The 22,832-nt window shown below is 42.3% G+C and overlaps 1 protein-coding gene across 1 annotated transcript; it reads left to right on the forward strand.

Moving 5' to 3' along the window:
* The first annotated feature begins 17,163 nt into the window (after nucleotides 1-17,163).
* Nucleotides 17,164-20,124, forward strand: LOC147432109 (pentatricopeptide repeat-containing protein At2g13600-like). The gene has a single exon (XM_086492116.1). It carries the CDS (start codon nucleotides 17,319-17,321, stop codon nucleotides 19,236-19,238), a length of 1,920 nt encoding a protein of 639 aa, XP_086348242.1. The 5' UTR covers nucleotides 17,164-17,318; the 3' UTR covers nucleotides 19,239-20,124.
* Nucleotides 20,125-22,832: the final 2,708 nt, after the last annotated feature.

The following is a 22,832-nucleotide window of genomic DNA, read 5'->3' on the forward strand; positions in this document are numbered from 1 at the left end:
ACTGCCTCGCCGCCGCCGTGCCATTGCAATCGATAACACACACACACACACACTCTCTCTCTCTCACGCGCACGCACGCACACACACACACACACACACACACACACACACACACACACACACACACACACAAGGAGATGAATAAGAAGATGGAGATGGAGCAAGATCACTCTTCAATTGCACAAATGAGAGAATGAGTGTTTTTTTGGTTTAGGTGACTTTTATATAAGCTCGCCAATTCACACTTGGGTGCCCATGCTTAGCCAACTAACCCTTGAATGTTCCAGTTAGAGTGCACCTCTCATCGGCAATCACTCTTACCCTTTTCCTATTGGACCGACAAGCCCGGCCCATGACTACCAGAAGTGGATGTCGGTGGTTAACACTGACATATTTGGACCATAATAGAATGTGAAAATCCATCACATCTAGGTACCAAATGAACTAGTTCATTAACAAAACATAACTTTGTTGCATGTGTAAACAACCATCCGTTGAAGTTGTTTAACTGTACTTGTAACCTTGACAAGTCTTAGTAGGTATCCGACAATTTTTAAAACATTGAAATTGTTCCTAATATGACATGCTCAAAATGTTCTAATAAACGGGTCAAAATGCCCCCCTGCACGCCGCAACACACAGAGTTTTGTTTACGCTAGGTGACCCCATCGGGCAGCGCCGTGTGCCATGGGCATCCCACCACCTCCGTACAATCCCTGATTTGCCTGATTTTGACCAAATTTGATAAAAAAATGTCCCCCTTGGCCCTCGGGTGCTTGAACGGTGGCTAATCTACAAAGCATGGGTAGAGGCAGAGTAGAAGGCGACAGAGGATAGAGCTCAAGCCACCCAACAAGTGAAAGCGAGGAGCTCTAAGCCTTCGAATATTCCGCAGAGATAAAAAGAATGTGCAAAAAAGAAGAAAGACAAGCTCATGCCCGAAGAGCGACGGGCCCAAGAAGAGAGGAGGACAAAGTAGAAAAATAACCCTCCTCAATGGGCCAGGTAGCTAGCTCCACCACCACCAATATCACAGAAGAGACAAAGATGGAGGCCAAGAATAATGGCTTTGTGGGAGATTTGAAAGTATCAGAAGAGCAAAGAGCTGATCATTACCAAAGCAGCCTTCTCTCGAGTGGTGAGAGAGATAATGGATGAATACAACACTTCTATGACCCGGATACAATGTGCTACTCTTTTGACCTTACAGGACGCTGCCAAGAATACTTTTGTGCAACTGTTCTAGGATAGTGTGGCCTGTATGGTGCACACAAAGCATGTAGCTTTAAAAAACATGGATTGAGCCCAAACAATCAGTTTGCAAAATGAAGGGTGCCTACATAAGAATTAGTTCATCTCATGTAACCTCTCTTTATGAGATTCTTAATCTTTTCATATAATATCAATAACTCCGTTTTCTACCATTTTTTGCAATTGTAACTTTGTCTTTGTTTAGTATTTTAATTTTTCTAGTTGTTAATTTAAACTCCCTCCATCATTCAAGCACCAGAGGGCCAAGGAGACACCGCTGGTCAAATTTTATCGAAATTGGGCAAATCGGGGACCGTACAAAGGTGGTGGGATACCCATGGCACACGATAGTGCTCGGCGCAAAAAAAAAAGCCGTGTGTGCCACAATGTGCAAGGGGCCATTTTGACTAGGTACTTGCCAATGCTTATGGTTAATGTTATGCTCATGGATCACAAGAAAAGAATTAAATACTTTCCATGTAAAAAACCGTGCTGACATATTTGGACCATAATAGAATGTGAAAATCCGTTACATCTAGGTACCAAATGAACTAGTTCATTAACAAAACATAACTTTCTTGCATGTGTAAACAACCATCCGTTAAAGTTTTTTAACTGTACTTGTAACCTTGACAAGTCTTAGTAGGTATCCGACAATTTTTGACCATTGAAATTGTTCCTGATACGACATGCTCAAAATGGTATAATAAACGGGTTAAAATGCCCCCCTGCACGTCGCAGCACACAAGTTTTTTTTTTGCGCCAGGTGAACTTGTCGGGCACCATCCTGTTCCATGGGCATCCCGCCACCTTCATATAGCCCCCAATTTGCCTGGTTTTGACAAAATTTGATCGATGTTCCCTCGGCCCTTGGGTGTTCGAACGGTGGCCGTTTCGTGCACGCATTGTGATAATGAAATATTTTGGAGAATATGAACAAAAAAATTACAAAGTAAAGAATGATGGGCAAAATATAGTACAAAAGAAAAAATATTCTTTGCTACTTTGGGAATTACGTCATGGTTGGTTAGTTTTTTGGCGAATTACATCTATGGGTATGGGCCGAATGGCTGACCTAGCACCAAGGGTTTTTACAATTTCATCTGGGTTTGTCACCCCTTGACCTAGGCTTAGGGCACAATGGGAGAGGACTGACCCAGGGTGCTTGCTTGTAAAGGCATACAAGGCTCCCTTGTGATCCATCAATATATATATGTGAGCATTTTGTGTGAGGGAATCTTTGGCAAGGATGACACTCAATTCTTTGCACTTGAGAAGCTCCGTAATACCATGCTTGGAGAATTCTGTGTGAGTAACTCAAAGAATCAATGGTCCCAGGTGGCTTAGGTAGTGCCACAAGTACCTATCCCTACCCATGGGCACATTATGAGAACCTCCAACTTGCATTGCAAACTTATCAACATGGTATGCGGTTTGCAAAACATTTTAAAGGTATTTAACACTTGTTGTAAGGAAACATAGACAATCATTTAGTTGTAAGGAAACATAGACAATCATTTATGTTTAAAAATGTTTACCTCAATGTCTTCATCCATCTCTTCAAGATTTTTCCTTGCAAGGTCAATGCTAGAGCGACCATCTCCACCCATAGGAATCAACAATTTGTGTGGATAAAAAGCGCTTTTTGAGATGCTTTCATAAAACGAGGCACATGATTTTTTTTATCTCCACTAGGGTACTTGCCACCATTTACACCAACTTCTGTTTGTTTTCATTGGGGAGGAAGGAGAGACTTTTTGGGAGGCTTTGGTCTTCAAAGTCAATTTGAAATTTAGCCATCTCTTCCTTCCCACACGCGCGCATAGATAGCAATCACTGAGAGCAACTCATCTTCTCTGAGTCCTCGTGTTTTAGCAATGTCGTCAAGGAGCAAAAATTGATGACCCTCTACCAGCAGTGCATGCAAACTTATGAGAATTTGGAGGTTAGGGACTTCCTCCAACACCTCATCTCCCTCTATCATCCGATCTTCCTCCTCAATGGAGCAAGGCTCTTACGAGAGGACGAGTGCCATATATGCTTCAATCTTCTCATCATCCTCTTTGATAACTTCATTTGACTCCTCCACAATGGTCATAGGGGGTTTCTTGCCTCAAGTTTCTTGCTGGCCTTTTCCATTGATTTTCCCTTGTCTATGTCCTCAAGCACAAGTAAGACCAGAACCATGTCCCAAGAAATGAATTTGGGTGCCTATGTACCCCATGCCCAAGTCTATGAGGTCATTCTCATCCTCTATCCTATAGTCCCATTCAATGAGCCCTTTAACAAAAATCAACAATCGAAAGAAAAAGTTTTTGTCGACCGCGTAGATGTGTTTGAGAAAATCTACTAGCAACCATGCCGTGTTGGATCCCTGTAACAGTATGGCATATTTCTCCACGTGCTATGCCATGTAGTCAAGAAAGCTTTGTAATGCCTTTGCATGCATGTTGGTAGTGGCCTCCATGATGATCGTCCCCTCGAACACACTGACTAGTGCATGAGCTCAATTTGCAAGGCTGACCTTTTCCATTTGTGCAAAAAGTGCATCAAAAGACATTGCCATGGTTTTGTTCGTGAAGAAAATGGCAAGAGGGCTTAGAGCTAGAGTTTTGTGAATGTGAGAAATGAAGTTTAAAAACCTAGAAAATGACTTATATACGTAAAGCCACTTTAAAAAAATAAAATAAAATTAACATAAAATTAGCTTAAAATTATATCTTTAACAAAACCATCCTTCAAAGCATCAAAAGACACCGAGGTTGAATGCATTGCGTGCCAAATCAATGAAATTGAACATTTCAATCCAAATAAAAAAAAACTTAAAAATCAACAAGTATGCTTAGAGACAAGATTCAAAACACAATATGCATTAATGTGAACGAAATTCACATTAGTTACAAGCTTTTACAAAAATACATTGCAAAAATGAAATGTTCTCACAAAGAAATCTCTTCTCTTTTCTAGATCAAACAACCTTGTCATTGACTACAAAGATGTATTGCTTGGGCAATGCATATCTAAGATTGAGATACTCGCAAAGACGACTAAAGTGCCATTTTCTATTCACAGAGATGTCATGCATCGCATGGTTGTGGAGGCATATTTGCATGTCAACGGATTCTCTAATAGCAACATCAGAGTCTAGTGCCTCCCATTCTCCCATCGTTAGCTCCCATTCTCCCATTGTTAGCTTCCATCTTCTATAGGGAGGGAAAGACCATTAACATGCTTTGCTTCACAATATTGTGTCTGCACACTAAGTTCTCACCAATAGAAAAGCACTTAATTATGTATTCCTAGTGATTGATCACCTTGGTCTCCCATCCAACTGCAAGGAAGCCACTCATTGCACTTTCTGCTTTGCAAGTCCATATTGTTGGTGTCCTTTGAACACTTTGCAATCGAAAGACATACAAAAACACATGAAGAAACATAAACCATGCTATCGTTGCTTTGTGGGAACCATAGGTGCGCTTTGCAGGAAAACTCGATGAAGCCAATGTTGCCTCTAGCTTTAGTTGTGAAGAGACATACACATGTTGCACCTTTTCAAGCCACTTACCATCTTGGGTTTGCTTGAACTCCATGATTATTTCCTTCCATTGGTGTACGCAAGAAGCTATGTGTCTCCTTGCCACCTTGTGTGCACCTCTTGAGTTGGGATGCATTGTCACCCACATCAATCATTTGTAGTCGATCGTCACCCAACATGCATTATCATTTTGTACATTGTTGAAATAAATGGAGTCAATAACACTCCTAGGTCGTCGTGTACGTGATGATTCCATGGGCTATAGTAGCACAACTTGCACATAGACACTTATGATTAACCTATGCACATCCATGTTCTTAGCTGCATAAAGAGCAAGATTAGAAGGTACACAAAGACGGTCAATGCCACTTACTGCTATGTTGTTCCACCTCTGCAAGTTGGTTACATGGGGAAGATGATGTAAGGAAGCTATAGAGGGACTCTATATCCACTCTAGAGAGCTTAATGGAGAAATAGCAGGAAACCTCTTGAGGAAAGAAAACGAGAAGATCTAGTAGAGGGATATGTTGTAGATCTTCAACTTTAGGTAGAGGTGTGGTAGTGAGGTTCATAGAGAAATGGGGAGCTTCAACATTAGGTGTGTAGTGAGGCTCATAGAGCAATGAGAGCTTGAGGAGAGTGCAAGAAGCTTGAGGAGGGAAAGGAGGTTTATTGCAGAGGCTTTTGGGAGGGAAAAGTGACATTGAGGAAAGAGATGCAACTTGCAAGGTGGAGTGAAGAGAAGTGAAAGATGATGTAGTAGAGAGAGGGAGGGAATGATCAATACATTGTTGGAGGGACCCGCTTTTAGGAGAGAGGGGAGAAGAAACTAGCAGCCACTAAAGAGAGAAAGGATTGATTTTTATCCTAATTTTAGAGAAAAGTTCAATTTTTTGAATTTATAAGAGATTTTCTCTTTATATCATAAAAAAGAGTACAAGTTTGACCACTTGCTTTTAGACCCTGCCATACCCATCATTTCAGTCCACCCATTTGCCCACTCCATACTCTCATTTTTAATCCCATGGCAAATAAAGAGGCTCCCTTAGACCCATTTCTTCCTGATAAGTTTATATTGTGATGATCGCATGACATGCTTTTGTTTGCGAGCTCAAATATCCATCTATTTTAGACTACTGTGAGGCATATAAGTATTGAAATTGATAATAAGTCTTGTCTTCAATTGATATTTTTTCAATTGACTTGTATTTGAACTTAAGAGTGTAATTTTTGGCCTAACTATTTTGTTGTTGATTCATATTCTTTTGAGATAAAACTAAGCAGAATTTCAAGTCCTCTTCTATTGTTATTTTTCTATTTGCACAGCCACTTAGAAACTTGACGAAAACATACTTAAACACTATATAGGATACTCATCCACCATTTTCCATTATCATCAACATGTCTTGAGGCTGTCTTACACTTATGGCATTTTGTCTCAAACTCTCATTCTTGGGTGTTAGGAGCAACAACAACATATTTTTATACATCCCATCAAATTTTGAAGCTAATTATTGACTAATCCTCATGTTTGTAGTTCTAGTGGTTAGTTTTAGTTGTGCAAGTTTACATCTAGCTCAAATGGATGTATGATTTGAGCTATCAAAGAAATAGATACACACCTCCAGTATCATACTTCTTGAGGCATACTTTAAAATTGAATCAATTTTAGTCGACAGTCGGGTTTCTTTCATAATGTTCACCTTAACTAGCTCATCTCAAGTTATAATGTTTGCAAGTAAAGTCATGCCATAGAGATAACCAAGGTGATTTGGAACAACAAAAATTAGGATTGGAGGTTTTTCTCTACTGAAACTTACTCAAATTTTAAGTACAAAGTGACAGTAAGGGTTTTAAAGCTTATGCCATACCTAGTCCATTGGGCACATTCACACAAATTCACCAGATTATGTAGTGTACACTTTTCAACCGTGTCGATTCACTGGTTTAGGCAACACCAACTTTTTAGTGTTTCCTAAACCTGTGTTGATTCACCGATTTAGTGCTTCAGATATACCACTTCATGTAGAGGCTTGAAGATCATTCAACCTCACCTTTACACCTACATAAGGAAGAAGGACCAAGGAAGGTGTTGATGAAGATACTCTAGAAGCAGCTGCGTTACAGATCTACTACTTTCTGTAGAGGTGTGAAGGTGAGGCTGAGGGATCAATGGAGCATCAATGGAGAAGAGATATTTTGAGGTCTTTTGAGAGAAAGCGTTCTTAGATAGATGTAGCAATCTTGGAGAGTGTAAAGAGGAGAGAGAGAATGTCAACATGTTTTTTGAAAGACCACCTAGAAGCAGCTGCGTTACAGATCTATTACTTTTTGTAGAGGTGTGAAGGTGAGGCTGTGATGAAGATACTCTAGAAGCAGCTGCGTTACAGATCTACTACTTTCTGTAGAGGTGTGAAGGTGAGGCTGAGGGATCAATGGAGCATCAATGGAGAAGAGATATTTTGAGGTCTTTTGAGAGAAAGCGTTCTTAGATAGATGTCGCAATCTTGGAGAGTGTAAAGAGGAGAGAGAGAATGTCAACATGTTTTTTGAAAGACCCCCTTTTAGGAGGGGGATCAGTAGCCCCTAGAGAGAAAAAGTTTTACCCCAAATTTATGAAAAAAGGTTCAATTTTATTTATTTTCTCACTTTATTAATAAAGAAAAGACCCATCCACCTCAAGGCCTATAAGTTTGACCATTCACTTTTAGAACCTATCACACCCACCATTTCAACCCACATGGCAGTCCCCCATTTGCTCATTCCTTAATGTCATTTTTAATCCCATGGAAAATAAAGAGGCCCTCCTACACCCCATTCCCTTCCTAATGCTCACACACACACACACACACACACACACACACACACACACACACACACACACACACACACACACACACACACACACACACACACACACACACACACACACACACACACACACACACACACACACACCCATTCATATATGTGTGTGTGTGTGTGTGTGTGTGTGTGTATTTGCCTTTCTAGGAAAAGTCCCTTGAATCATTCTTTCCATATGAGGCAAGAGGCTCTCCCTCATCATATTTGCGAATTCTTGCAAAGCCCATTACTGTGTGTCCATCTTGGCATTGGTTTGGTTTGATTAGTTTTGGCATTTTGGCCAATGATCTTTAGCACATTATGCTTAGGGCTTTATGCTTTTGCACGATGAGTAGTAGGTTGTGTGGCCTCAAGGCCATAATGCTTGTAGGGTTTCTTGTTTTTGCAAATCATGTCGTTATGTTGCTCAAACTTTGGCAGGATGCTTGGCCCATAAGGTGTGTTTGCAAATGTGTGTTCACTCAATTTTGTGTTTCCATAGCTTGAAATATTTTTGGGGTTATCTAATTGGTCAATTGAGAGTGTGTTTTGCATGGGCCTTGAGACTTAAAGCATTGGACGAGGTAGAGCATACTATAGGATCTGCAAAATACTGAATGGAAGAGCTAAAAAGCACTCTCTTTGACTAGGATTGTCACTTAGAGAGGGGTGTGTAGGAGATACGGTAGGAGCAAGGAGGAGATCCTAGTGTGTGAGTTGTAATGTGTGTATGTGTGTGTGTGTGTGTGTGTGTGTGTGTGTGTGCATGTTTCAACATCATCTCTTCAACTATTTATGACATAGAAGTGGTCACACAATCATGCAATTTATATTGCCTTAAGAAATGACCCTTCACTATGCAACAATATGAATTTCCTTTGGCCCTCAAAGCATTTTTACTCTGCATCAGTACGTTGTGGCCGCAAAGAAGACGAGGTCATAGGAGGGGAATCACATGGCAATGTAGTAGGTCTAGGAGTGGTAGAACCATCTTAAACATTAGGTTTGGTAGGTGTAGGCACTACCAAAGCCTCATCCACGGTAGAAGGCATATTTTCAATCATTAAACCCAATGTTTCTTTCAATTGATCCCACATTAATCCCATGTCTCAACACTCTTAAGGCCAATGAAATGTGACAGGGAACAAATAATTATTCAAGACAAATACTCTTGCAGATAGTTTGGGTTGATGATTATGCCAAGAGAATAATTTTTTTCTAAACTTATCCAGTACCCAATCCTATCTTTGGTTGAAGGACACCTTGAACTCCGTTGGGATCCCCAACGGTCTAAAAACTTGACCTTCCACAATAGGCTTACATCCAGCTTGAGAAACAATATCTAGGAAGCTTTCATTATATAATCTAAAGCCTATTTTTGCATGGTTAATAACAAAGCCATTGGTTAGGCGAAAGAGGTTTAATCATTCCCAAAACCTCTCAACAGAATGCTTATTATTTCTAACTAAAGAATTGGTGTCCTATGCAAACTATTGAAGACAAAGTTGATTACTAGATCCTGCTATAATGATTCCTAGCAAAAGACATTTCTCTAGGAAACCCTTGACTAGCCACCCCAAAGCATCAAAAGAAACAACATATAATAAAGGAGATAAAGGACAAACCTCTTTGATGGATTTACATAGAGGAATGGCTTCAATTAAGGACCCATTAATTGAAATTCTAGCAATTGTATTTCCAAATAGTAAATGTACAAAACTGATAAATTTCCTATCTAGACTCATGTCATGCAAAGTCTCAAGCAAAAAATCCCATTCAATTCTGTCATAAGCCTTGTCAAAATCAGTTTGAGTGAATAGGAGGCTTGGTGACTGCCCAACGCTCCCTATCGCTTGGTGTTGACTTGGTGTTAAAGTCATTACATGCGACAATGGAGTCATCACTGAGCGAATAGGAGGCTTGGTGACTGCCCAACACTCCCTATCGCTTGGTGTTGACCTTGGTGTTAAAGTCATTACATGCGATAGTGGAGTCAGCACCGAGAAAATAGGAGGCTTGGTGACTGCCCAATGCTCCCTATCGCTTGGTGCCGACCTTGGTAAATGGGAGTCAGCCCAGTAAACATCCATAGATATCAAGTCAGGGACCGAGCTTGTCGGTCCTATAGGTGCTTGGGTGATCGCCGATCAAAGGTGCACCATATATCTCATTTGATACTATTTTTACTTTGACCTGCCACTGTGAGCCCCCATGTGTGAATGGGTTAAACTCTTATAAAAGGTCTATTTTGACTTAAAATCCGGATTCTCTGAGGTGTAAGCTAAGAAGTGCTCTTGCTCCATCTCTGTCTCCTTCTCCTTCATGTGCTCACAGGTGTGTGTGCTTGAGAGAGAGAGAGAGAGAGAGAGAGAGAGAGAGAGAGAGACGGCGACGCGATAAAGCATTGCAGTGACGGCGACGCGATAGAGTGCGGCATCAACGGTAGCTCCTTCTTCTTCGCAGCACAAGATCCTTCACGATGGAAGCATTGAGCGGTGAGCGACACACCCCTGGCCCTTTGAGCTTGTTAGACTCTTCTAGTTGTGTGTTTGCAGCCTTTGGAGGCTCATACACAGTGCACATGCAAGTTCTCAGCTTCGATACGTACGGCAAAGCGTACATTTTTGGCACTGTTGCCGGGGATAGCTTTGTATTAAGCTCAAGGAGCACTCAATGTACCTTGAGAAGCCTTTCTTCCATCTGTTTTCTATGTTTTGCTGTGTTGTGTTGACTGTCAGTGAGTGTGCAGAGTACCGTGTTTGACAAAGTGTTAGTAGAGATAGTTAGCATTAATTAGTTGTATTTAGCTGTGTTAATTAAAAAGAGGCTAGACAAAATTTGTAGGAGGTCCTATGTGAGTGTGGGAGCTCGGTGCCCACGCGGCCACATTATCCTCACAAAAGTTTTTTTTGTTAAAAAAAAAAAACCGCTCGAGAATATTGAGACCAAAAGAAATTTGGAAATTAAATGTAAAAAAAACCTTATCCTGAAAGGAAGGATCGAGATCGAGATCATTCCCCAAGCCCAAGCCCACCAGGCCCATGCCCAGGCCTCAGTCCTCAGTCGTATGATATACTACTCATGCTACCTTATATATAAAGACTAGCATCTTAAGTAAAGGGAGGGTATGTGGGACAAGTTCCTCAAGTCCTCCACCATCCCCTTCACACTCACCCTTTGGGCTTATTAATTCTAGCCCTCTCCCTACCTAGGAAAGACTAGTTTTAAGATTTCGAGAGCTGTACGTAACCGAATCGGGGGCAGTAAAGCATGACCCATCCCTCTAGCCAAGATGCTCGTTTTGAGCTATCGTACGCCATATTCTGTGGCTCGGTTAAAAAAAGGGACCAAAAATATAAAAAATTGGGTTGTAAACATATAAAAAACTAGGTGAGCGGCCTTCATGGGCACTCACCAACACCTCTAGAGTGTTAAGGTTACATGCACCTACGCTCTGATCATGTGCTAGAGGACAAGCACATCGAGAGTGTATCCATTTACGCGGACACTCATTATTCCTCTACCTTAAGCTCTAGGCTCTCAGCAGGAACCCAAGGTCGTACCACTCGGGACCCACATATTGCGTCTAGTGACTCTTCCTCTGACTACGACGTCATGGAGGGTTACCGGATGCCTAATCCTGATAGCTCAAGCACAGACATGCATGCCATGGGCCCACGGTCCAGACGAGCGTGCTTGGCCGCTTGAAGGAAACCTTTAGTAGAGCCTCTCGCTCCGAACATGGAGCTAATGATGTAAATGAGGGGGGTGGGAAAGTAAATTTTCCATTCATGACCAATGTAGACCCCATGCTCCTGGAGAATAAGCACGTGGATACTCCATTCACTGCACCTCCTGACTCTTCAGAGCTATTCCCCTCTGACGTTATACTACCTGATGGGAGAAGCCTTGCCGAAGTGCAAGAGGTTGAGCGGTATATTATTGCGGCTAGGGAAAAGGAAACCGAGAGCTTACGTAGGGCAGAGCAAAGGATAGATTTAAAAGAGAAAGGCCCTATGCCAACATCCATGCCAGGCGAGCAATTGAGTGCTCCTGAATTAGCGACCACTAAGGGTCAACCCATAGAGAGCCACATTGCATCTAGTTCAAAGGACACCCCTAGCACCTCAATCCTAGATGGAGCATTTCTAAACAAAAACTTGGAGTATGAAATACAAATGGAGACTCTAACCGACCTATACACATGTCACACCTATCACGTGGGTTGGTTAGATGTCCTACAATCCACAATGTGTGCTACTAGTGTAGAGGATCAACAACAAAGAGTTTGTGAGGTCATCCATAGTGTTATTGAGCTAGGGAGACAGAACAAGGGGATCCACATGCCTTCAGCAGGTCTCATGAGATTCTTGGATACAGGGAAGGCTAAACAACCAACCTTATTGCAAATGGAGACTTCCTCGGTAAGTCCAATGGATCCTCCATATATTGTTTCACCAGGGGCCTCAGTGCAATCTGAGGCCACAAGTGATAGCTTTACCTTTCCAAGTCTAGCTCATCTTTCCTCCCTTGATGACACCACGGCTACCATGCCTACCCCAATGATGGGCATGCCAAGGAACACGCCATGGACCTCATTTTTTACTAAAGCACGGCTACATGGTAGCTCAATGCCGGCAACAATACCTACAAGTGTGTATCAATCATATGCACCTATAGGTCCTCGTACTCATATAGCTCCTACCCCTCCCATTGTTTTAACAAATTATGCTCCGCAACCACAACACCCAAGCTCTTATTTCAATGGGACCATACGGGCTAGCATTAGCATGTCACATCCGACGTCTGCTATGCCTAGGGCCACACATGAACTTTGGGCTACCACATGGCACAACACCGTACCAAACTTGGAACCCAAGGGCTTCCTCTACGCCAAGTACAATGCCAATACCTACTCCACATGTAGTCTCTGGAGTGCCTTCACCCACGGTGCCTGCTCACTTAGGTGACTTGGCAACATTTGCTCAAGCTATCAGTTGATCTACTGCTAAGAATATGCGTAACACGCTTGATAGCGAGCCTAGAAGTAAGGCAATACAAATAGCCAAGCTCACACAAAAATTTAGTGGAGATGGGGATGTGAGAAAGCATATCAAAGTGTTTGAAGAAACATGCGATTCCCTAGGAGAACACAATGACCTACATAAGAGTAATGCTTTAAGCTTGACCTTAAGTGGGAAGGCTGGGGATTGGTATAGGACCCTAACGGTGGAAGAAAAAATGATTTACCCTACTCTTAGGAGACTGTTCTTGAAAGAATACATACGAGAGGGAGTACTTTGGCGTGTAGCGTCTCAGCTCCAAAAAGCTCAACGAGAGGAAGGAGAGTCCCTAAGAGACTTTATTAGCCACTTGAAGCATTTAAGTTCTTGTTGTAACCCAAATGAACTCTTCAATAATAACCAATTGCTAGATAGATTCCTAAGGGGATTATGACATGAGGATAAATACAATGGCCTAGTCATTAAAGGTATCACCACTTGGGAAGCAGTCACCACCAATGAGATCCAATTGGAGGCTAATTTAATGATTCAAGGAGAAAGAGTGTCTGTTGAGCCTAAATCTACTAGCTCGCAAGCATCGGGGCATCAGCCAATGACCCTAAAGCCTATTGCTAAGGAGCCAAAGATATCTGAGATGACTTTAGCAGATCTCACCAAGGCCATTCAAGAGAGTCTTAGAGACAATCATGCTCCACAAAACAATCATATGTATCCAAGAAGGGAGCAACAAAGGTGCTCAGTTTGCTATGGTCCGCATAGTACCAGTGAATGCCTTACTTTTAGAGTAAAATTTAATGGGAATTTTAATGCCTGTGGGAGGTATGGTCATCAAGCTAAGGATTGCATAATATTTAAGTGCGCGATGGCCAATAGACCAACTTAGCATGGATGGACACACCTCGAGTGCCTGCATTGACGCCGGCCCCACCACTTGAACAGACGTCACAACACATGGTCCCTAGGGCCCAAAATGTTGTTCAAACAACACCCTTATGATCTCCAATGTTAGGACCTCAACCACCCCATCCGAGAATCACTTATGTGAATCAAGTGGATCGTGAGTCATCTATTGCTTGTTTGGAAGGCTGCGAGGAAGATATAGACCCTAATATTGCGTATGGGATTGATACACTTGAAGAAAGTCCACAACACTACATGGAGGACTATTGGGGACAAGTCAAACCTGTCTACCAAGTAGCTGCTCTTACTGCAGGAGGCCAAAATATCAATTACACTGCCAAGCGACCACCTGTGCAATGCTATAAGTGCGGAGGTCCACATCATGTAGTCGAGTGTTCTATTAGGCTACAAAAAGAATGCTACACTAATGCAAACCAATCAAGCAAGCACGTGTACAATGCCGATACTCATGTGTAATCGATGTGGCATATATAATTGATTGCCCAATGTCCGAATATTCCAAATGCACCGAAGATCACGCCATTAAACTTGATTGAGGTTACCAAGGAGCCATCATAAGATACACCTATGGTACCAGTAAATAAATGTACTCACACGATCGATGCTCCAAAAACAACATTATATTCTTGAGGAAAGAGACATGGCATCAATTGCCCAATCTCAGAAGAAGAAGAAAACATGAAGGAAGAGATAGCAAAAAACAGTAAAGTCATACCCCAATTTAGAGACCAACATAGGGATTGGTGAGGACCTCGTATATATGAACACGCTGAAGAGGATTCTGATTCAGGTGAATCCAAGGAGACCAAAACGACCACTAGGAAAGAAACCAACAAGGAAGATCGTCATGAGCCACTATGGCCAGGACCCAAGAAGAAGATATGAACTTACCCAAATCCTATGAGACCATACCAATCACTACCAAGGGATTAACTGTGAAGGGAATCCTTGATGGTGGCACTGGGGTTAGCATTGTGACTAAAAATTACTGGGGAACTACGGGAAGACCTCACCTTGGGACCACAACCATAGTAGTAAAGATGGCCAATGGGTCTATTGTTAAACCTATTGGGATGCTAGAAGATCTCAAGATCAAGGTATTTGGACACAAAACAAGAAATACCTTCATTGTTATGGATTTCTCCAAGCACACTATGACATCTTAAATGATCTTAGGATGTCCTTTCATGAGGGAAGCAAAAATGGTGCATGACTGGTCTAAAAACCATGCCTACTTGCAGTTCCAAGATTCTATCATTCGAGTGGATCTTGTAACTGGTCGAGCACATCCTCTAAGAAACAAATTTATAATTGATCATAGATCTGACACCACAGTTCACTCGGCCCCATTGAAGTATTGTTACACCAGTACCCATTCCAAATGATGCAAATGATAGTAGTTCTCACCATAGTGCACATGTAGAGCCAAATGTACTAGTAGCTCCTCCGATAGGGAGCAAGTCAAAAAATATTCCGAAATGCAATGTTAGAGACCTTGCAAGATTCAACTTCTTCAAATTTTCCACCAAATTGGTGTGATGCCGATACGACTCGGTGTTCTCAATGACTTTGATTTGCTGAGATGGATGGGACCTTATTACATGTGAACTATGATTTGATGTCGATAGTGATCAATCAAGAAGGTTTTTTCACAACCAAAGTGGAAGTAGGCCATGTAGAAAGAACTTGACTCCATCAAGAAGAATAATACTTGGGAGTTGGTTCTCCGCCCTACCAAGATAGAAGTGATTGGTGTCAAATGGGTCTACAAGACCAATTATAAACTTGATGGTTCTTTGGACAAGCATGAGGCAGGACTTGTGGTCAACAATGGCCTCTCTCAAAGATAGGGTGTGGACTAGGATGAGAACTTTGCACCGATTACAAGGATGGTGACCATTCATATAGTTTTTTTCCCTTGTTGCCTTTTTTAGGTTGCCCGTTTGTGAGATGGATGTAATTTTGTCTTTTCTCAACGACGACTTAGAGGAGGAGGTGTATGTGGAACAACCTTCAGGGTTCTAGGAACCACATTTCAGAGACATGGTTTGTAGGTTCTAAAGGCTTTCAATGGCTTAAAGAAATCCCCTCAAGCCTGGTACCAGAAGATAGACTCTTTCTTCCTATGACACCATTTTTACATTCTTCTACATAACCATATTTGTAAATTTACAGTTAGGGAGAATTGGTGACCCTTGTTATCCTCTATGTGGATGATCTTATGATCACAAGAAGCCATGCTGATCACATCTGTAAAACTATGGAGACCTTGGCCAAGGAGTTTGAGATGACATATCTCAACTTGCTTCATTACTTTCTTGGATTAGAGATATGGCAGATAGAGGGGGCATCTTTCTCTCTTAGGAGCGCTATATCTAGCACTAGCCATGCTACTCTCTCTCTCTCTCTCTCACTCACACACACACACACACACACACACACACACACACACACACACACACACACACACACACACACACACACACACACACACACACACACACACACACACACACACACACACACACACACACACACACACTAACTAGCAACTATCCTATCGGCCGACTCTCACCCAAATTCTCACCGCTAGGGTTCGATAACTGCAACAGAAGAGACACCGTTCAAAACACATGACCATGACAGAGAGCTCTGCACCGTGCTTTAATTCTAAAGTAGCATAGTAGCCCTTAGTTATCCAGAACTAATAATTAGGTTTTGCGTGACCACTCTCTTTGCAAATTTTCACTCAGGTCTATTGCAAAGACGTTGAGAACATGGGTTCAAACTTCAAGAAGTCTAAGATAGCGTTGGGTCACCGACATTTGGCTTTGGGAATTTGGTCCTTGGATCAAGTCTTGGACTTCAAGGCTAGTGTAAACCACCAAGTGCAATGTTCGGACTAGTAAATTGGTGTTAACAGCAACTAACACATGGACCAAGGATGCACAAAGTAGAGGAGGACATGTTATAATATTTCCTATTAGTTTTTGATAGTTTTAGGCTTACATTTTCATATCCTATGGAGATGAGTTCAATTTAATTGTAATGCATGGGCTTTTGTGCAAAGAGGGTTCATTCTTGAGAGCCCATTCTTGACTATCACTTTTCTAGTCATTCTTTGGATGGCCTAGCTTTAAACTTAATGCTCGTGCTTACAAGGCTAGTGCTAATCCTTTGTAATAAGAGTAGCTATCTCTTTATTAATCTAATCTGTATTTTGCTCATTGATTTTGTTTCTTCTAAATTTCAGAGGGATAACGACTTCTTGCTTTGATTGGCCATTCCTACCATTCTATGAATGATTTAATTTGTGATATTTAACATCTCTAATTAGGTTGATTAATGAAGTGTGTGTGCACTCTTGGTCTTATGATCGTCCTATTGTGCTTATGTGTGAATAGGTTTGATTTTGATTCGAGCACCATTCACCTACACATGTGGAGCTTTTGATTAAATATTTTGGTTGACATGTGGTCATTGAAGAGACCAACACCAACGCAATTAGTGTGTGTTTGTCAAGAGGGTGCAAATAACTACGATATTTGCCCTTCGTTTTTTAAAAGAAAATCCCTATGAGGTGCAAGATTGTTGTCCGCCCATATCCACAAATCAATTTTGCATGCAAGGTTACTTGCCCACTTCTCGAGGGCGATGGATGCACAGAGCCTGTTTCAACACCCATGCGCGCTCCTCGCTCTCTGCGTTCTCCATCATTTAGGCTCAACTAAACCTTTCGAGGAATGGCCGACGCAATGTATCAGTCACAAAGAATTCGGGTAGCCACGAGGGTTATGGCAGAAAGGGAGGGCATAACATGTCAGCAAGGCTTGCTGTGGAAGGAATTTTTCAGGGACCCCTCGAAGTGGTGGGATAATCGCCGTAGTAAGCGAAGCCCCAATCAGCCAGACTTCAAACACAAAGTCAGCAAGGTACCTTTGTGGATGGATGGACTTCGCAATCCTTGCTGGGTCACAGAGGAGCTCGTCAAATATGGGTTCACAACAGAGCATCAATGCATTGCGACAGTAGGAGCTGCTCTTTCTCCCTCACTTATATGGGCATGCTGTCAGAATAAAGATCTCTCAAAAGGCACCCAGATACATCATGAGCTTCAGCTAAGGGGGTTGGTTGAGAAGGAATACGCTGATGCTCTAGTCACTATGTATGCAAAGTGTGGCGCGCTTCAAAAAGCACAAGCACTACTCGACATGCATCAGAGTAGCTGTATTATCCCTTGGAGTGCATTGATAGCCGGCTATGCCCGACAAGGGAAGGGCCAAAATGCATTAGACTGCTTTGAACAAATGCAGCATGAGGGCATTCCTCCTAATGCAGTGACATATGGGTGCATTCTGAAATCGTGCGCTTTGATTGGAGCCCTTGACAAGGGAAAGCAAATTCACGATGAGATTTCAAGGCAGGGGTTGTTGGAGAATAATATTGTACTGGGTGGTGCTCTTGTGGACATGTATGCTCGTTGTGGGGCGCTTGCTCAGGCACAAAGTGTTCTGGAGAAGCTCCCTTCTCGCAATGTCGTCTGCTGGAGTGCTTTGATCACGGGATATGCCCAAAAGAATCATGGCCAACAGGCTATAAAATGTTTCGAACAGATGCAGGGTGAGGGCATCGATCCAGATGCAGTGACATACGCATCCGTATTGAAAGCATGCGCTGCAACCAGAGACCTTGATAGGGGAAGGCAAATCCATGATGAGATCGCGAAGCAGGGGTTGCTAGAGCATAATATTGTGGTGGGTACTGCTCTTGTGGACATGTATGCCAAATGTGGTGTCCTTCACCAGGCGCAAAGTGTCCTTGAGAAGCTTCCTTATCGCAATATTGTCTCGTGGAATGCTTTGATTGCAGGATACATTCAAACTAAGCAAGGCGAGCAGGCTCTGGAATGCTTTGGGAAAGTACGCCGTGAGGGAATTTGTCCAAGCGCAGTGACCTATGCATGTATCCTGAAAGCATGCGCTTTGACTGGAGCCATTGACAAGGGAAATCAAGTCCACAATGAGATTTCAAGGCAGGGATTGCTGGAGCATAATGTTGTGGTGGGTACTGCTCTTGTGGACATGTATGCACAATGTGGGGCTCTTGGTCAAGCATGTAGTGTCCTCAAAAAGCTCCCTTCTCGTGATGTTGTCTGTTGGAGTGCTTTGATCGCAGGATATGCTGAAAAGAAGCAAGGCCAAAAGGCTCTAGAATGTTTCGAACAAATGCAGCATGATGATGTTGCTCCAGATATGGTGACATTTTTTTGCCTGCTGAATTTGTGTAGTCATCTAGGTCTCACAGAAAAGGGCCAAGAACTTTTTGATAGTATGGAACCCATTTACGGTCTGAAGCCTGATGTAGAATGCTACACCTGCATGGTTGACCTTCTTGGACGTGCTGGGCAGCTAGTAAAGGCGGTTGAACTTATCCAAGGGATGCCTTTTTCTGCAAACTCTGCCATGTGGCATTGCCTCTTGGGTGCGTGCCGAAAATGGGTAGACGTCAATGTGGGGACGTGGGCCTTTGAACAGGCAGTAGAGCTAGATATATACGATGGGGCAGCTTACACTGTAATGCTATATATCTACGCAACAGCTGGTAAACATTTCTGCAGCAGCAGCAGCTCAGAGTCTAATGGTGATTATTTGTTGGGGCCATGATAAGAAAGAGCGACGTATGGAACTAGATGTAACGTCACCTATGGTAGTGGGACCACGGAGCAGACATGGCATACATGGATAGAGTGCATAGAGCACACTATGGGTGCATAGAGCACACTATGGGTGCATAGAGCTTGGGGGTGAAGTCCAAAGGCTGGGCCAGATGGCCCCATGTGATGCTAGAGGCCGTCGACGGCCATATAGGTGTGTAGCCTGGCACACCACAGGATGGGTCACACTTGGTCAGTGTCAAGCCAAGTGTGGATAGGCCAAGACCCTTATATTTATCTGGGATTCCTACGGTTTGGTGGACGGTTCATTGGCAATGCTCCTATCTAGAGAGCTCTCGATGAGAGGCTACAACGCCTTTGTATCGCCAGAGTTCGTGGGTGGAGAGATACAAAGCATCGTGCACATACAACAAACAGACTGAAGAGCACATTGCTTATCATATGCTGCAGGAAGGGTATTTTGAAGCTTGACTTGGGGTGAATATTGCTGATGCTGGAAAGGAATGTTTTCTTTGTCGTCCTTTTGAAAGATTACCTCTAGCATATGCGCTCATCAATCCACATGGTGTAGGCAGTTTTCAACGAGTAAGTTGGTCTTCTCAAACAAACTTCAATTGTACCATAGTTACCATCTTTATCAGAGGAAGGGTTTCAGGTCGCTTGTAGTGATGTGCGGTGGCTTTTCCACACAGCAATTTTGGGTTCATATACAAGGTAGTTAGTTGCTCTTTTTCACCAAGGATTTAATGAACGCCTTTGGTTTATAGGACATACAAAGGGAGTATTTAATGGAGTCTCTCCTGGGTTCATCCGGTAGCTCAAAAGTAATTAGGGCTTCTGGAGTTTCACTAATATATGTTGAGGTTTAGAAAAGAGCTATTGGGGTTAGTTTGTCTGTGTTGTACTTAGACAATGAGAGGTCATAGACAGACACAAATGAGCTATTGATGACAATATCTAAACATAAGTTATGAATCTTGCTTAGTTGGCTCACAGATTGCTTCCACCTCTTATAAAGATGAAGTATGTAAGCCCAAGGAATACTTGCAATATAGCATGTTGCTAAATGTATCTGAAGACATGCCTTGCGCGTACGTGCACACACTCTAGAATACACGATGAATACAGACACATACATACATACAGTAAACATGCATGTATATGAGTATAGATGTATACATGCACATACAATATGCATACTTAAACACAAAGATGCTATGCAAACACGCACATCTACATGCATAGGTACATGCTTCAGTACATATATACATACACAGCTAAATACGCGTTCATGCATACACACAAGCATACATGAATGCAAACATGCATATATATTCATATAAGCACAGACACATGCATACGAATCCATTGGAAGAAAACAAACATACATACATGTATACATGGCACATACGCATGTCACCTTAGTTTTTATTGGTTAAGTAGTGTCATTGTTGGTTAAAAAAAAAGGAATTTTTTGCAGATGTTTGCAATAAGGATGCATTTTGGAAGCATCCTTATCTTTTATAGATATTGGAACGCAAAATGTGATAAGCATGGCAATATATTTGCAACCATTTTAAGAACCCCTTATTGCACTTTACACAAATCACATGGGTAATGTCTACGTGGCTTACACAGAAGTACATGCCATGGAAAGAAGATTCACACAGGATGCAACAAAGCTCGCATCTCAACATTCCTTCCCTTATGGTTTTTTTGCAAGCTCTACACAATCCTGCTCTCTAAACTCATAAAGGGTGAGGCACACAATACACAAGTCTCCCCTTGTAATGGGAATGTACTATGGACATTGAGAATAGCGGAATTAAGAAAATTTTAGTGAGTATTTTTATGAAAATACTTAGAGAAAATAGAGGGTGAACTTGATTAGAGATAGCAACATAACCATTATACTTAATTAACTTGGCATGAACAATACTTTGCAAGAGAGAGAATTAGAGAACTTGACAACAGTTGAGGACCGGATTTATGTGGAGCCGGTCCCTCCTCCAAAAGGCTTTTGTATTATAGCTTCTCCCATAAAGAGAGACTTGGTACAATACAAGCTTTGTGTTCCTTGAGACCTTGATGGTGCAATTATGCCCGTAACTAGCTAAATCAATGCATTAACTTGTCCCCGGCCTCAGTCCCAAGACCTCAAACACCTTCAAAGGTGGAGAGAGCTAGCAGGGAATGAGGGTAGGGAAGAGGAAGAAGAAGTATTCTTACGAGAAAGAAACAATGTCCTCTCATACCATTACTCATAGAGCTTAGCATAGCATAGTAGCATAGTGATGGAGGAAGAAGATGGCTAGCATAGCATTGAAGCATGGCTCTTAGTTGAATTTGCATTCCATAGCCAAGAGTGTTGGTGTAGGCTCCCAATTTCTCAAGCTTGGAGAAGGAGATGGACTCTTGCACTTTCACCAAGTGAGAATGGGAGCATGTGAGTGTGTGTGAGAGGGAGTATACCCCTCAAGCAAGGCCCTAGCTTCTCATGGTTAACCCCTCTTCCTAGCTCATCATGAGGTTTGATTGGACCCCCTAAAGCTTGGCCAATCACATGCCTTGTACATTTTCAAGCAACATGGGTAGGCTTTGGACAAGTGTCCTCCTTACCCCTTTGAGAGAGAGGGCTTGGTAATATTTAGATAATTGATTAATAATCTAAATGCTCATTGGACTCCTCTTTAGCCTAGCCACTAGATTCAAGCACACAATGTGGCTAAGCATAGGGAGAACCTGACATGTGTCCTTGTGCCACTTAAGGAAGGGGTGCCCTTTGGGTGAGTGGAAGGTCAAGTCAAGCACGTCCCTAGCTTTGGGGCTCGCCCCCTCCTTTGTATGGACCCTTTTTGACTTAAGCTCCTCAAGCCCTTACCTTCCAAGCATGGGGAAGCTTCTCAAGCACCTTAGTCAACACCCATAGGCTTAGTATGAGCATGGGCTCTCTCTCTCTCTCTCTCTCTCTCTCTCTCTCTCTCTCATATGCCTAGCTTGTAGGCTCGCCCCCTCTTTGTAGGTCTCAACTTTGACTTGGACTTGGACACCTCAAGCACATGGCCAGCTTGGCTAAGGACCTTAGCTATCAAGCATGTCAAGCGCCTTGATTATTAATATCTAAAACATGAACCATTTGACATCAAACAAAAGCAACACACCCTCTCAAATCAACCACCCATGCATTTTCTTAGAGCCAAGGGAGTCCTCTCCACCTTGCAACCCTTTTACAACGGCTTGCTTGAGGCTACGACGACGCACACAAAACACTAACCAAACCACAAACAAAAGAAAAAGGGGCACTTGAAAGACTTAAAATTGTAGAGATTCCATGATGTATATAAAATATGAGACAAGATATCACCATCAAAGCTTCAAGCCCAACCACTTCCTCTTTGATGACCACAAAAATGAGTGTACAGATTTATGGAAGAAACACTCAATCTCTCCTCTCTTCTATAGAAGAACAACTATCCTTAGCATGTACTACACTAAAACAAAAAAGCAATAGCAATTGAGGGAAGGCAATAAGCCCTTTGTAGTCTTGATTTGAGAAATCAATAAGCAAGGTTATGGAAATTGT

This window comes from Adiantum capillus-veneris, chromosome 20, assembly GCF_014529385.1.
Source record: "Adiantum capillus-veneris isolate H3 chromosome 20, ASM1452938v2, whole genome shotgun sequence".
Classification (NCBI taxonomy): Eukaryota; Viridiplantae; Streptophyta; class Polypodiopsida; order Polypodiales; family Pteridaceae; genus Adiantum; species Adiantum capillus-veneris.